The sequence below is a fragment of the Vipera ursinii genome, assembly GCF_947247035.1.
Source record: "Vipera ursinii genome assembly, chromosome: 5".
NCBI lineage: Eukaryota > Metazoa > Chordata > Lepidosauria > Squamata > Viperidae > Vipera > Vipera ursinii.
Window position 1 is genome coordinate 36,739,193 of NC_139518.1, and position 16,480 is coordinate 36,755,672.

The window sequence follows — 16,480 nt, forward strand, 5'->3', positions numbered from 1 at the left end:
AAGCTTTTTTTGTTATTTTTGACTTTGGTCGCAAGCCTTAGTTCATTTTGAGCCTTAGCTTTCCTCACTTCATCTTTGCAGGCTCAGGTTGGCTACAACACTACTATTAGTATTACCTTATGTTACAGAAAGAAATAACAAAAACTTAAAATACATTCTATGACAGGACAGAGAATAACAAACTGTACATATAACATCTGTACATTTTTTAGTAAACTGTCTTTCAGTCGTCAGCCTTATATTTACATATCTTTCAGTTGTGTCCTGATATAGATGCTAATAAGAAATCCTTACATTATCAACTAATCAAACAATAGTCATCTCAGCGATCCTCCTTAACTCTAACCAATCATACCAATTTTGCCAAATTTCATAATAGTCTGATTCAGTCTTATTTTTGATCTCTAGGGTTAATCTGTCCATTTCGGCACAGGATAAAATTTTATCTATTATTTCTTCTTCAGTGGGTGTTTCCTTTCTTTTCCATTTTTGGGCATATGCCAATCTTGCTGCAGTTAAAATATGCACTAATAAGTAGAAAGATGCTTTGCTGAGTTTATCATTAATAATCCCTAATAAGATGGTTTCTGGTTTTAAATCAATTTTTTGTAGTAATATTTCTTCCAACCAATTTTTTATCCGTTGTCAAAAATTTTGCGCTTTTGAACATTCCCACCACATATGATAGTAAGTCCCTGGAAGCCTTCTGCATTTCCAGCACATCGGTGAGATTTTTTAATCTATTTTTGCTAACCTTGTAGGGGGAAGGTGCCATCTATAAAACATCTTGTACAGATTCTCTTTACAGGAGGTGGCTAGCGTTAACCTCCTATTTCTATCCCATAGTGATTGCCAATTATCTAGGTCAATACTGTAACCAAACTTTTTACTCCAGGTTAACATTGTTTCTTTTACCTGTTCTTCTAACAAATCCTTTTCTAATAGATATTGATATATCTTCTTTATCATTCGGTCTTCTGTTCCTAGAAGAATTTTATCTAATTATGTATGCTCTAATTTTATCCCTGGTTCTTTTTTGTCTTTTCTGTATCGTGACTGTATTTGTAAGTATGCCCACCATTCCAACTCTATACCGTCTTCTAATAGTCTTTTTCTTGTTTTCAGGTCTCCATTTTCGTCTAAGAGATCTTTATATGTAATTACACTTCCTAAATTTATGAATTTGGGGTGCATGAAAATCTCTAATTGGGGATTTCTATATAATTATTTTTTTAAATTTTTATCCACACGTCTAATAGTGCCCGTCTAATATGATGATTCTGGAAGTACTGATGAGCCTTATATTTTCCATCCCACATTATAGCATGCCACCCAATTTGCATGTCATGACCTTCTAATGCTAGTAGTCTTCTGTTCCTTAAGTGTATCCAATCCTTTATCCATACCACTATTGCTGTTTGATAATATTTTTCCCAATTCGGGAGGCCGAGCCCTCCTCTTTCCTTTGCATCCTGTAATAATTTTAATTTGATTCTCAGTTTTCTACCTTGCCAGATAAATTTGGATGTAATTCTATTTAAATTTTAAAAAAATCCTTACCTAATTTAATTGGTACACATTGGAATAAAAAAAGTAATTTGGGAAGTATATTCATCTTGATTGTCGCTATTCTCCCCATAAAGGATAGCTGCAAGTTTTTCCATCTGTCTAGGTCTGCTGTAATTTGGTCCATTAACTTGTCATAATTTTCTCTTTTGAGTGTAATACATCTTGCCGACAGTTGGATCCCCAAGTACCTTACTCTTTTGGATGTCTGGATATTAACTTTTTCTACTAGCTCAGTTTCTTGTAAATTGGACATATTTTTAACTAACATTTTAGTTTTTTCTTTATTGATCTTCAATCCCGCAACATCTCCATAATTTTCCAGCACCTGTTATAATCTTGTTCCAGATTCTAAGGGGTCTTCCAGAATAAAAACTAAATCATCTGCATAAGCCTGTAATTTAAATGTCTCTTTTCTGATTTCTAATCCTTTAATCAGCTTATCTTTTCGGATTATTCTTGTGAGTGCTTCTAAAGAAAGAATGAATAATGAAGGAGATAGTGGACAGCCTTGTCTCGTACCTTTTTGTATTTGAGTGCTATTTGTTAATTCTCCGTTTATGATTACTTTTGCCTCTTGTTTGGAATAGATTGCTTTAAACATATTTATAAATTTTCCCCCGAATTCCATCTGTTTGAGTTGAGTCAACATAAAATTCCATTTGACTTTATCAAACGCTTTCTGAGCATCAACAAAAATTAATGCCACTTGTTTTTCACTGTGTAATTCATAATATTCTAAGATGTCTAGTATGATCCTGACATTATGTCTAATTTGTCTTTTAGGCAAGAAGCCGTTTTGGTCAGTATGGATAAATTCAGCTAAATATTTTTTTTTATCTTTCTGCCATTCTAGTCATGAAAATCTTGTAATCCGTGTTCAGTAAAGAAATGGACCTATAGTTTTTAATGCAGGTCAAATCAGAGTTTTCTTTAGGTATTAGTAAGATGATTGCTTCTTTCCATGAGTTTGGAGTTTTTGCTGTGTTTAGTACCTCGTTAAATAAATCCAATAGGGTTGGGACCAGAAGTTCTTGGAGATTTTTATATATTTCGGACGGTAATCCATAAGGGCCAGGTGTTTTATTACTTTTTTGTTTTTTAATGGCTTCCATAATTTCCTGGACTGTTATATCTTTATTTAATATATTTTGAAATTCTTCCGGAACCTTCAGTAAGTCTGCTTTCATAAGATATTGTGATATTCTTTCCTCAGTGATCATTTCATCCTCTTTATAAAGATTTTTATAGAATTCATATGTCACCCATTTTTTTCCTTCATTTTGATGTACTATCTCTCCTGGTTGATTACATAATTATCTTTTGTTTTTTTCAATCTATAGGCCAGCCATCTCCCGGGTTTATTTGCCTGTTCAAAAAATTTTTGTCTAATGCTTTTTATTTTTTGTGCCATTTCTCCCTTTTCTATAATATTCAATTTATACTTATTTAAATCTAGCTGTTGTTTTAGATCTCTACATTGTGGGGTTTTTTGTAGTTCTAATTCTAATTTTTTATGTCCTTCCTCTAAACTTTTTCGATATTGCCTTTTCTTTTTATATTCATTGGCCATGTACGCAATTGCAGTTCCTCTCATAACTGCCTTGGCCGTATCCCATAAATAGTCTCCTAGTCTCCTCTTTCTTATTTGTCTGAAAGAATGTCCGCATTTGTTCTTTCTCTTTCCACTTTTTATACTTGTCCTTTTTATCTTTCAATTTATCAGAGGCTTCTTTATGCAGCCATGATGGTTTCTTTTGAGAGCTGTTATTTTTCCTCTTTGTTGGTATTGTGCTAGACTGGGCTTTTGTTATCTCACTTTTCAAAATTTCCCAAGCTTCTTGAGTTGTTTTCCCCTTGAGGATTCTCATCCATGGAATCCTACCCAAGCTCTCTAAGTTTATTGAAATTAGCTCTCTTAAAGTCCAAGACTCTAATTTGACTGTATTCTATTGCTTGTGCTTCCATAATGTTTAATTCCAATATTGCATGATCACTTCCCCCCAAGGTTCCTGTGGTTTCAACACCTTCTATCATTTCATCTCTGTTAGTGAGGATTAGATCCAATATGGCTAATCCCCTAGTTCCCTACTTTACTTTTTGGGAGACAAAGTTGTCTGCTAGGTTTGTCAAGAATCTGTTTGATCTTCCACTTGGTGCAAAATTTGTCTCCCAGTTGATGTCAGGGTAATTAAAGTCCCCCATTACTATTGTGATGTGCCTCCCACATACCTTAGTTAGCTGTTTGGTTGGGCGGCCTATAGTATACCCCTATGGCAATGTCATTCTCCCCACCCTTTTTATATTGACTCAAATTCATTCAAGACAGTTTTCATCATTGTTGTGCTCTATTTCTGTAGAGATGTAGTTATTTCTTATATAGAGAGCAACTTCACCTCCTCTTTTGTTTGATCTGTTTTTTAAAATTAATTTAAATCCCTGTAAGTGTGTGTTCCATTTGTGGGTTTCATCCCACCATGTTTCCATAATGGCAACAATATCATATCTGCCCTCATTTACCTATACTTTATACTTTCTTTGTCAGTCTATACCTTAATTGTTTCAGCATCTTCTTTATATAGTATTCATCATACTTGTTTTCTCTTATCAACAATGAAGGAAAGAGAGTGCCCAGAAACAATTCTTGCAGGTTTGCAATATAAAATAATCTAGGTTTTCATGGAAATATTTATAATTTACAATTACCTGTGGCTTAAAGTTGCTGTTATAAAAAGGTTTTAAATGTAGTAAAAACTATATTAAAGTATAATTAACAGGATACGCATCCTAAGCTATAGATTTAAAATGAGCTGTATTATTTAATTTTGAAATGTAGTTTTCTGTAAAGAAAATGTGGGGGGAAAATCATATTCATGTTTTAAAAGTGACTCAGAAATTTGCATTACATTTTTCTAAATTGCTTTTGAGCTTAGACATGTATTTTTAACTTAAAAAGTATGAATTGCTATAGCATTTAAATTAATAAAGGGTATTTATAATGATATGACTGATGATTGGCTTGTATTCTCTCTGGAAGCACAAATGGATTATCTAAACAGGGGAAAAAAATCATTGTGGCCTGTTTGGGGAGAAAGTGGGATGGAGAAAGAATAATGTGTTACGTTTATATTTCCAGAACAGCAGCTTGAAAACCAAAATCAGGATGCGTCTCCCCAAAATTTTCTATAACAGACTTTAGCAGCTTAGTTGTAATGCTTTTTTCCGGCAGGATAAATGCGAGGGGAGGGAGAGTGGTGAGTATGATAAAGTGCTCAAAAATAACATAATGATGCTGTATTTGAACAACATCTCCTTTAGGATATAATTGGAGGCTTAATGTTCATCCACTCTAACAAAATGTAAGTGTGTTGGATTTTAAAGGAGGAAAGCTAATGGTTTTAATTACCAGCACTTAATGACCAAAATTGTTTATTTTTTTCCCATTTTTAATTTAACGCAAGAGCTTAGCTAGCCTCAGACCATATCATTTAGAGATCTTCTGTCCACTGTATACTAGCTCATATTTTCATAGCAAGAATATTATTGTGATTTTGCATGGTATTTAAAGAGACTAGCTCAGTATTATAAGAACATGGTCTCTGCAGAAATAATTCTAGTGGTCCATTAATCACTGGTTTGTGAACACTACTGACCATGATTGTGAAAGTTACTTTAAAAAAATAATAATAATAGTTTCTATGCTAAGAAAGGAAATCTGAATACTGCTGTTCCTCATTATAACAAAATGGAATAAATGGCTTGTTCTGAGTTCTTGGTGCATATGTGTCTTTTAAATAAATAAGCTACCTTAAAAGTATTAAATTAATAATTGACCATATAAAGACCTTCTTTCCATCCAAATCCCATTCCTGAATCTTAGAAAGACTTTGTGAATTCCTTTAAGTTGTTTAATTTAATGAAAAGTGAGTGAACATAGGAATTATTCCTCTCCATCAGTCATTGTTTTAAGCTGATTCTCTAAGAAGATACCAATCTTCTGGAATGTTTAGTCATTTTTATGTTCATGTTGAAACACGCACATTTTGATGAAAGAATTTTTCACAGCCCACATGACTAAATGGCGCACTAGTTGCTATTTGCTTAATGTTGTTTACCTAGGAAAAGAGTAACAATGTGTAAGTATTGAAAATCTGTTTTTTTATCCAAGTCTTAAGAAATAATAAAAACCTAAAGTAGCCTTTACCAGCTGTAGTGGCCTACAAATTCCTACATTTCCCACTATCTCATAGAAGAAGTATCTATGTTTTCTCCTTCAGGGATTTTCAAACTGGGAGTGGCATGAAGAAATTTCAGGGAGGAATGCAAGAATGTGAAACTTGCATTAAAAAAAACAGTGAAAAAATGCAGTAAAGTTCAAATGGTGATCAAATAGAATACTGTAGAAAGGCTGGTAGGGCTGGGTGAACTGATTAAATATGAGAAAGGAACATCAGTGACTGTGCAGCAGAAAACCTGGAAATGGACAGGCTGAAAGGAAAGAGGGAAGAAATGTGCTATGAAGATTGACTTGTATGTGGTCAGAAGATCACTAGTAGATTATTGGAAAGATGGAAGTGGAGGCCCAAAGTGTCCTATACATGCATCAAATTTTCGTTCGTTCATTCATTCATTCGATTTCTATGATCACCCATGTCAGCCAAGTAATTCTGGGAGGCTTACAATTGTAAGCTAGCTATAAATAGTTATAAATAGTATCATATATAAATATAAAAGTTAAAACAATTAAAGCAGTAGAAATATTCAAAAATACATACATACAGTAACCAAGATAATTAACCAACTAACATTGGTAAAGCCAAGAAACAAGCTCTCAGCACATTAAGAGCCTTTGGCCCAGATACACAGCCAAGTTTTTAAAGCCTTACAAAAGACCAGTAGGGTTGTGAACATACTTAACAAATATTCAGCAAAGGAAATATGAGAGTTTCTGAAACATCAAAGATGGGGCATGATGCCAAAAATTCCTGATTTTTTTAGATTAATAGAGAATAAATCACAACACATCTAAAGAAATACTGTCTTAGAGCAGTGCAAAACATGCCCAAAAGAGATTGCCTATAACTTAAGGAAATTGTATCACTGTGTAGCTGGTTCACAGAACACAGCTCTTTAACAACTGCAGGCTTTGGGAGCAATGAAGCTATATAACTTTTGAATTCCAGCTGATAAAGCTTTGCAAGGCTGCTACCACTTCTGCTTCACTTATAGTTAAAGCACTGTATACAAGAGCAAGGTTTCCAGATAGCAAGTTGGCTGTTCATTTATTTATTTATCTTCTAACCAGTAATTAGTAAAGGAAAAAAAGGAGGGTGGCCATTAAACATAACAGAACGGAAGCATTAAACTTTAAAGGGTCTGTGAAAATAGAAGGCAAAACAGATAGCAGTGTGAATGCCAAGGAAGCCACTTTAGGAGACCATTCCACTGTATAATACAATTAAAAATTCCTCTCTTTTGTAACTACATGCCTAACCTTCATTTGGAGATCATTCTGGAGGAGCACCTTCTAAGATGACATGGAGAAATTTCTTTAAGGCGCAGCTCACATCATTCCTGAGAAAATGAATTAAACAGGAAAAACGTTTGTTCTTATAAGTGAACCACAAAAAAATTGTCCTGAGGTAGCAATAGCACTCCGACATGCATTGGATGTTTTTATTGCATTCAATAGAAAGAAATAAACAATTATGATGTTAGTCCTATTTGACTTTCACGCTCATCTGCTCATTTTGGGACATCTCTTGGGTTGGTTTGTTTCAGTTATTATGTTCAGTTATTATGGTAACTCTTACTATTACTTAGAATGAGAATTGTGCAGCTAAGATTCCTGTTTAAATAAGTGTCTCATATACAAAGGCAAAAATTTGCTTTGAAGTACATGGGGGCATAAAAATAGCATGCATCTTCAACTTCTAAAATCAAATTGTCTTTTCCCAGGATTATGCAGAAGCAAAACTGTTGTTATGCAAAGCTGTGCCATCTTGAGAAATGGAGCAATTGCTTTAACAGGTTACAGACAAGTGTGACACGCATACATTCTGAAGCATCCTTCAGATCATAAGCATTGCACACCTCTATATATTTATTGTAACTGCATTTCCAAGGAGTGTTGGGTACAACAAAGGAGTGGCAATCCTAGTCAACTGGCTGATTAAAATGAGCTACAAAAAGTATACCAAAATTGTAGTTTTTGCCAGTCAAATCTATTTCTGCAAGTTAATGACACAATACTGTATAAGGCAGCCTTCCCAGTTTGCTTGCCAATATTCCCAGCAAGTATAGCCAGTGCTGAGAATTACAGCAATTCAAATCCATATATCTGGACAGAGAGGAAGATTTTAAAAATTGCATCAGATAATAAACTCTGTTTATTATTGGATATAGTTTGGAGTGCTGTCCACTGAAGCCTATTAAAATTAGAGGTTTCCTACAGCTTTCTTTGAGCTGTTTCACTGTCTGAAATATGAATAGAAACAACAAAATTTCAAGAGAATGCTCAAGGAGCTCTCAAAAAACTGTTGCTTATTAAGGACAAAATAAAGCATTTTTTGTCAACTTTTATTTTAAAAAATTTCAGATAACCAAATGTGGATTGCTCTAACGCTAACACGTCACCATAACTTCAATATGCTACCAGACATATCAGGGATTTGTGAAAGTGTGATAATATTATAGGGATAAATCTCCAGTCTACAAATATTTTCTGAAACGCAACGTTAGGAGTTCTTTCCAGGCAACAAAAGAAATTGATTTTTATAGCATGGAGGAGAGATAAAATGTGACTACAGTAAGAACTTACGATAAGGAGGATCCTGCCTGAAAACGAAAAGGTTATTCCAACAGTCAGTTTATTCTCTTCTTTCCTCTCACTGGGGAAAATCAATATGTCAGAGCCACTGTGCAGCACAAATCCCTTTAGCCCTTTTGAGATGTTAGATGTTAAATAAACAGGGCCTTTCACATTCCAGATGGAAAGAAATATCTTAAAACAGGAAGGCTGCATGAAAACAAAGCCATAGTTATTTTCATATTCCATTTATTTGGCATTATAAAGTATATGTGTAGATAGTGTTACTTAAAATTTATTGCCTGAGAATTAGCGTCAGTCCTACTGAGTGGAGCAACTTCAACATTTTATTTAATTCTTACTTTGGTGGCCCCCAACTTTTCAGAAATACTGCTTCTCAGTAGATCGTGTGTCTATCCCTCGTGTCTAGCCAAAAAAAAACCAAATATAAAGCTCCTCCCTTTTAATAAAACAGCATTATAGTGAATGTACGCTTTGTATATATTTCTTTGCATATATACTTCCTTCTGCAGTATGGCCTTTATCTTCAGGCAGGAATCTTTGTTCCCCTAAAGAATAAGCAAAAATCTTAAATGGCATAAAATAAAATTCAAAACAGAAAGGGCACGAAACTGTGTCAGTGGTGCTCTCTGGTATTCAAAGCTAGATAAAGTTTTGATTCATCAGTCTCTTTCTATAAACATAAAATTCTGCTTCATTCAAAACAACTAATATTTGGGTTCAAAATCAACCAAATAGCTATTCCAGAAATAAATGGCAACTCTGCACTTATCTCTCTACTTACATACAATAATCAAGTGTGGATGAAACGAGTTGGCTAAATATACTGAAAGATGAGAACAAGCTTACTTGCACAAAATTATTGGGTGAAATAATTCCTGTACAAGTTCTGCAGTGGTTAGAGATTTGTGCCATTTGTTACTTGAAAATGGGGAAACTAGGAATATGGGCTAGTTAATGGGTCCCTTGAGAAGCTGCATCCTCTTTAATGCAATAACTCAGAATTACTAAGTCAATTGGAATGGTGCTCATTCCCAAAAGATCAGCAATGACAATCTAACAGCATTATATGGAATTCAAACAATATTATCTAACAATAAGGCAAAGCACCTTCCTTTGTGCAGAAGAAAGTGGATTTGTTTTGCTGAGATGGTAGTCTTTGAAAATCTATACTAAAGAAAAGGACTAACATTTAAGATTCACACTGTTCATACTGCCCATTTGCAGAATCTGCTTTCAATACTATTCAATACAATATCTTATAAGCAGACTGAGACATTGCTTTTAAAAACATATACAGTTAATTTCTTTGCATACATACATTCTCAGATATAAATACATATACAGAGATATGCACACACAATTTAAATTTCTACTTAATTTGAAATTATCTTCATAAAGCTTTAAAAATGGAGCTCTCCCTTAGCTAGTTAGGTGCCATGAAATTGTCTCAGATCCTGATAACCATAAGTCATCCATAAATTCTTGCCATCTTCATCTGCCCCCTTAATTAATAGCTCTTCCAAGGAAATTCTAATGATTTCTTTGATCCCACCTTTCCTTAATATTTGTTTTCTTCTCTTCTTATCAGGAACAATCTTTTTTTTTCTAGGCCAGCTATTCATTAACTAACCCTAAATAGCAGATAGAAGAAAACTAATGGTAAAGAGAGGAAGGAGAAGGATCTGCAGAGCCATAAATAACATACTTCAAAATATTTCAGAAGAAATATTTTAGGCTTCATACAATTCATACTGTGACCAGTCTTCCTTTATACATGAGAATTGCTAAAAGAAGGTTTTTATCCTACAATTGGGAGTCTAGTGTACTTTGGGCCAGCCTCTTAGTTTAGATTAATTGTGGTTTGATTTTTATCAGTTAAATGGCTCCATATCATAGTTATGATATTGTCATGGTAAATCCATTCTGAAATATTTATATCACAATCAGGGTCTTTACAACCATTATCTTCATAGGGCACACTTTGCATGTCAAAATTTTCAGTGAACTGGACATACTACACATGAATTCTCTAATCTCAATATTTGTGATATTTTTTACATTCTTTCCAGCCTCTAGAAAAATGACCAGTCATTAATCTGTTATGGCAAAGATTGCTTCCTAAACTTTTCCCATATGATAAAGGGAAGCTAATATGATCCTAATATGCATCAACTTGTTTTTACCTTCATATATTTCTCCCATGTTATTTCTTCTCTGGTTTTAAATTACAAGTAATATATTTTCTTGTTGTAATAACCTAGTTATTAGATCCTTGGAGACTTAATTAAAAGATTGGATGAATTCTCTTAAATCAGAGAAATTGTTCTCACCTGTTAGAAACTATTGTAGATATTGCATTAGTGAATATAGAATAGCTACTAATCTTTAAGAGCAAATTACACAAGAGAGTTAAAAGCAGTCTTTATAGTTGAAGTATATGCATAAACTTGCTTTGTGATATAGTTATTTTAAGAGACATCTTATTTATCTAAAAGATTTATGTCTTCTCCATTTGCACAGTTTCTGCAAAATGTTTTTCTTGGGACACATATTGTAGTTAAAGAAAGATCAATATATTGGAGAGTATTGAGTAGAGTACCATAAGGATCAGACCTGGGTCATATAACCTTCAATATTTTGGGGTGGTAAGAAGTAATAATTTTCATTAATTCGAGAAATAGTTCAAAATAACATTGAAATTTAACAAAGACAAATATAAAATTCTTCACTTCAAAAACATAAATAATAGATGCGGGTAGGATGGAATAGCTGACCCGGTAGTGCTACTTGTGCAAAATGTCCTGGAATAGTAGTGTGATATGGCAGAGGAGGAAGAGGAGGCTATATCAACAGATGAATGACTTCCAAATCACATGAAATAATAATCAAAGTTCTGAGCTTTTAAAAAGAATCATATAATTTTAATAGGATCAAGGAAGGGCATGCAACAAGGGATATATATATATTAACAAACAAATGAACACTGGGATGAACACTGTTCTTATGCCAGGGGTCTTAAATGGTTGTTGCTCTTCTTCCTTGTGTTCGACATTGCAGAGTGGTTGTGTGCTGGTGCAATCTTGGATTTGATGCAATGAGGTGATTTGTGAATTCTTGCGCTGTTTGTCTTCATGTCACGCACGTCGTTCCTCTTCCCAATTTCCTAGTGCCTGGTATGCAGGCGGGAGGTCTATATGCCGGTTGATGGAGGAGTGGTTTGAAAACCAAGCTTCCTTAAACAAGCAGCCACCTTTACTGTTGTCGCTGGCAATTGCCTCGGTCCCTGCTAGATTAAAGGCATGGTTGTGGATAGCCATGTGTGTCCACACCTGTGAATGTTGTTCTTATCTTCTAATAGCAAGCTTGTGTTCATGCACCCTAGTCCTCAGTCATTTTGCTGTCTCCCCAATGTAATTGCTATTGCAATTCTGGCATGATATCTTGTATACGACCGAGGCTTTTTCTTCATTGGGGAGTGGATCTTTAGGGCACATGACACAAGCTCGTAAGGTCTGATCAGGTCTGTGGGAAACACCAACTTTGTGAGGGGTTAGTATGTGCACTGTGGCCTCAGATACACCGTGGATATAAGGCAGTGTTATCTGTGATGTTAAGGCATTGCCACATTCATGGCGGGTAGGTTCAGTTGGCCTGCTGTATTGTCTGATGAAGTTAGACGGGTACCCGTTGTTTCTGCAGACACGATAAAGGCGGTGTCTTTCTTCTCTTTTTGCCTTATTTGTGCCTTATTCTCTTTGTAGTAGAACTATAACAAAATTATTCTGGGGTCCCCAACAGGCTTAGGGACCCCAGAGTGATATGGAGCCCAGCAAGTAGGCTCGTTTGATGTCACCAGGGGAGGGGGGGCTTATTTCTTTTTGTATTGGGGATTTATCCTTGTAAACCCCCCGGAGTCATTGAGAGTGAGTTTATTTATTTATTTATTTTTGGCGGCCATATAAATGTTCTTAAATAAATAAATAGCTGTGGTCTGAAAGAGTCAAAAAGAATGGTGCTATTGTTAATTGATACTAATATCAGTCAATGCTGCTCCATCCAGATACTATTATATGTAAAATACGTGGTCTGAATCAACAGAATAATACAGACTGGCAACTCAACATTTCATAATTTCTATGTCTAATTTCAAAGAAAAAAGTAGATATAATTGCATTTCACAGAAGGAGATAGATAAGATAACCTAAGATTATGTAATGTGTAATAGTTCTTCAACACAGCTTTATTTTTTTAATTGTGGCATCTTTCAACATTTTTTCCCAACTAAGCTAAGTGAAATGAAGAATGCTTGGGATTCTAGGATAGTAACAGATTTCTGTGTGAAAGGACTGAATTCAATACAGTTGTAAAGCTAAAATCTTTTACAAAGTGCTTTGAGATACATTTGTTTTCATTCTAGGTATGCATTTATGCAAGATTCTTATTTGCTTAACCATTCTTTTCCAACTAACCCATATTTAGCTGGAGTCACACCACATGTTTAGCTATAAATCATTGTTTACAAACTATAATGTTTATACTGACAAATCACTGAGCAAAACCCAAATAAACCATATTTGTGTGATTTCAGGCCAGGTTTGTGCTTTTTGCAGCTGATTCTGGTTGGTGGATATTGTCAACTAACTGATAAAACTAAATAAGAGTTTCACATATCTAAAATTGGCTGAAACCTAGGATGATTCCCTTAATTTTGCTTGTAGGGTTAATGGAGCTCTTAGTTCTTATTTTTCTGTTTTACAAGGGAAGGCCTTGCACTAAGGTGTACTAGCATTACAGTATTTAATGACCTGCTATTCTTAGTATAAATATTCACAAATGATATCTAAAAAGAAATACTAATGTCTCAGCACCATGGAAAAATGCTTTGAAAGGATATAGTATTTGCTTTCTTTTAATAAAAGTTAGATCAGTGGTAATGAACCAGCATGCTATCTGTCATGTTGTATTTTTAAAACAAAAAAAAGGTAAGTAGCCAAATAATTTTCTAAATGTCCTCTTTTAATATCAAGAGTAAATATTGAAACCTTTTAATCTTCATATTTAGAACTTCTAAATGTATTTGTTGCTGATATATTGTCTTAAATAGCATGGTAAGCTTATGCACATATGTTTCTGTCAGGACCTTTTATCATAGTGATTTATATAGTGATTTGCATATATTATCTTGGGAATTAAGCAGTACGATCAAATTTAAATGTAATTGCTATCTGTTACTATTTGATTTAAAATGTATTTGGGCATATTTCACATAGATAAACTTTCATCAGTACCCGATTTCCAAATATACAATAAATAAGGATGAATGTAGTGTTGTATCTTACACATTCCTGGGAATGTTGAGGAAGTATAATTTTGGACATGAGTTTTTTGGGACAAATGTTTCACAGTTCTGAATGTGAATCTGGTTTTGCATCTATACAGTCAAACAACAAAATGCAAATGACACGTATTGATTTTCTGCGCTTAACTATATCAGTGCACTTAACATACCAGTTTCCTTTTAGTAATGTTGCAATAAATTAATGTGGGGATGTCTTTAATTCTGGTTAATTTCATTCTTCTAGTGACTTGTTTCTCCTGCTTATTTGATTTCAGGTTACTTCCAGGATTTGTTAAACAAGTCAGAGAAAGCACTTTATGACACATTTCCTGGTATGTATGGAGACCTTTATCTCCAGAACGTAAAGCTTTTCAAAGACTTGTATAGTGAGCTGCGGCATTACTATCGAGGCCCCAACATCAACTTAGAAGAAGCCCTCAATGAATTTTGGACTCACCTGCTAGAGCGGCTCTTCAAGTTGATGAATCCCCAGTACCAGCTTCCAGACGAATATATGGACTGCATAGTGAAGCACTCGGAGCAGCATAAGCCATTTGGAGAGGTTCCAAGGGACCTGAAGCTCAAGGCAACAAGGGCCTTTATTGCAGTCCGTTCCTTTGTGCAGGGACTTGGTGTGGGCAGCGATGTTGTCAGAAAGGTCTCTCAGGTAGGTCATTAACTTAAATTGCTGTATGATCACCATTCCTGAGAAGTTTTAAAGTACCTATTTACTCTGGGAAATATATTTATCATTGTATTAAACAATGCATACAGATTCATTGTATTTCGGCTTTGCATAAATAACTACTCCAAGCAGAGAGCTCCCTTCAGTGTGTGGGTGCTGTTCCTGAAGTTTTGTCATAGGAGGATCCATCCTGCAATTCAGCAAAGCAGTGGGACCATTCTTTTGAGTGTTAAATTTCTGGGAGGTACCTTTTTTTCTTTGCTATATTACATCAGATCAATCTAGTGTCTGGTGTACTGTGGGAAAAAACACAACGTGACTGTCAAAGCTAAATACACTAGGAGGACATGGCTGGATGGCATCTGCATATTGAAACCTGGAAGCTACCCAAAGTCATTTGCTGTGTCTATAGAAGGAAATAGTAACAGCGTATTAGGTAACCATATTGAATAGTCAAATGCCTTCATAGAATGTAGTTAGAATTAAAAGGATAGAATGTAGTTAGAATTAAAATTTATTTTCATTTGTGGTTAATTTTCATTGAATTCCAGAGAACATGGTGGTCATCTTGTTAAAGAATGAATTGATTTAGAACTACCGTATTTCATTGTAGCTTTGTTGATTTTCCTGCCCCTTTCATATTACTGGTTTTTCCAAAGTCACAGTTTTTCTATCAAAAACTAGAATAAGGTAATATGGAGATGTTTAGGATGCCTATCGTATGGCATTTCCAGAGAATTATAAAAAGTTAAATCATACAGCTTCCTTATTACTGAAAATATAATGGGAAAGAGCCTTAAGGAAATTAAATATTTGTAGGTTTGCTCCAAAACATGTCTAGCATCTTTTATTCTCGATATTATAAAATGCACATGCACAAAGAAACAGTGTGCAGATTAGCATAGCAAAACACTGAGAGGCTGTTCAGAGATTATAAGAACATAAGTTATACAGTATTAGAAGTTGGCACAATTCGGATAAAAATGTAAAGTCTTCTTGTTTTCCTTTTGAGTATTCAGTATGCTTCAGGTTTAAAATAATATTCCACTTGGGCCTGAAAGTGTGGACTAGCTAGTTTAACCAGTCTGTCTTCATTTCCCCTTTCCTGGGTGCCCTCAATTCAGAAGTGTTTGGTTCATAAATTTAGAGATTTAAGTTATCCATTCCAGGACAAACGATTTTTCTATGTCAGTACAATGCATTTGTCTCCTGATTGGTGGTATGTCAACACCAGCATTATTTTGCAAAGTAAATTTTTGCTTTAGAGTGTGCAAATAAATGAGCATAAGCATATTTGGGGTAAAATAACTGGCTGCACTTTTCGTCATGCTTGCTAAAATTATAATGAGTGGCAGAGTACAGTAACTATTCTCTGGAGTATGTCTGTGAAAGGAAGAAAAAAAAGATACATCTGAAAGAAGGTAGCTTGAACTAGTGGATTGAAGTTGTTCAATTTATGCAGGGAACGAATAGAAAGTGAACACAAGGAAGGAAGAGGTGGAAGCTGCTTGGAACATAAAAAGACTAGTTGTGTTATAGAGTGCTGCAGAGGTACAATAAAAATATTCTATTTCTTGTGTTTACCCTCTAGTCTCATTGGCTTTCCCCTTGTAAGTATCGTTAGCAAAATAAGCTTTAGAATATCAAAGTAGTGATAAATCATACAGTGCTGGAGAATAAACATTCAGTATCATTGTGTTTCCTGTGCATTGTTTCCAAAGATTTGCCATGTAATTTCCTTTATCTGAGATAAAATACACCTGATTTGCATGATTGCTCAGTCTGTATTCATATCTATCTGAAGATTTTATTTATTTATTTCATATTATTTAATATGTATACAGCAATCTGTGCCATTCTTTTTGTAGTTGATCCTTATTCAGTAAAATCTGCTGTAGACAAAGCAAAGAAAAATACACAACTCATAAGCCAGCCTTAGAGAAAGCCAGTAAATTACATAAAGATGACTATTTTGTTGGTCAGCTCAAGCAACATTTACATTTGTAATTACTACTGCTTCTTATTTTTGCTACAACTTGTCCAGCTTCCAGGACTTGTA

The 16,480-nt window shown here is 34.4% G+C and overlaps 1 protein-coding gene across 2 annotated transcripts in view; it reads left to right on the forward strand.

The window, feature by feature from the left end:
* Nucleotides 1-16,480, forward strand: part of GPC1 (glypican 1) — a 215,309-nt gene that overhangs the window by 172,981 nt on the left and 25,848 nt on the right. For both annotated transcript variants that reach the window (XM_083363616.1, XM_083363617.1), the window contains exon 3: nucleotides 14,012-14,403. In XM_083363616.1, coding sequence (XP_083219742.1) covers nucleotides 14,012-14,403 — 392 coding nt within the window. The remainder of the gene's footprint in view (nucleotides 1-14,011; nucleotides 14,404-16,480) is intronic.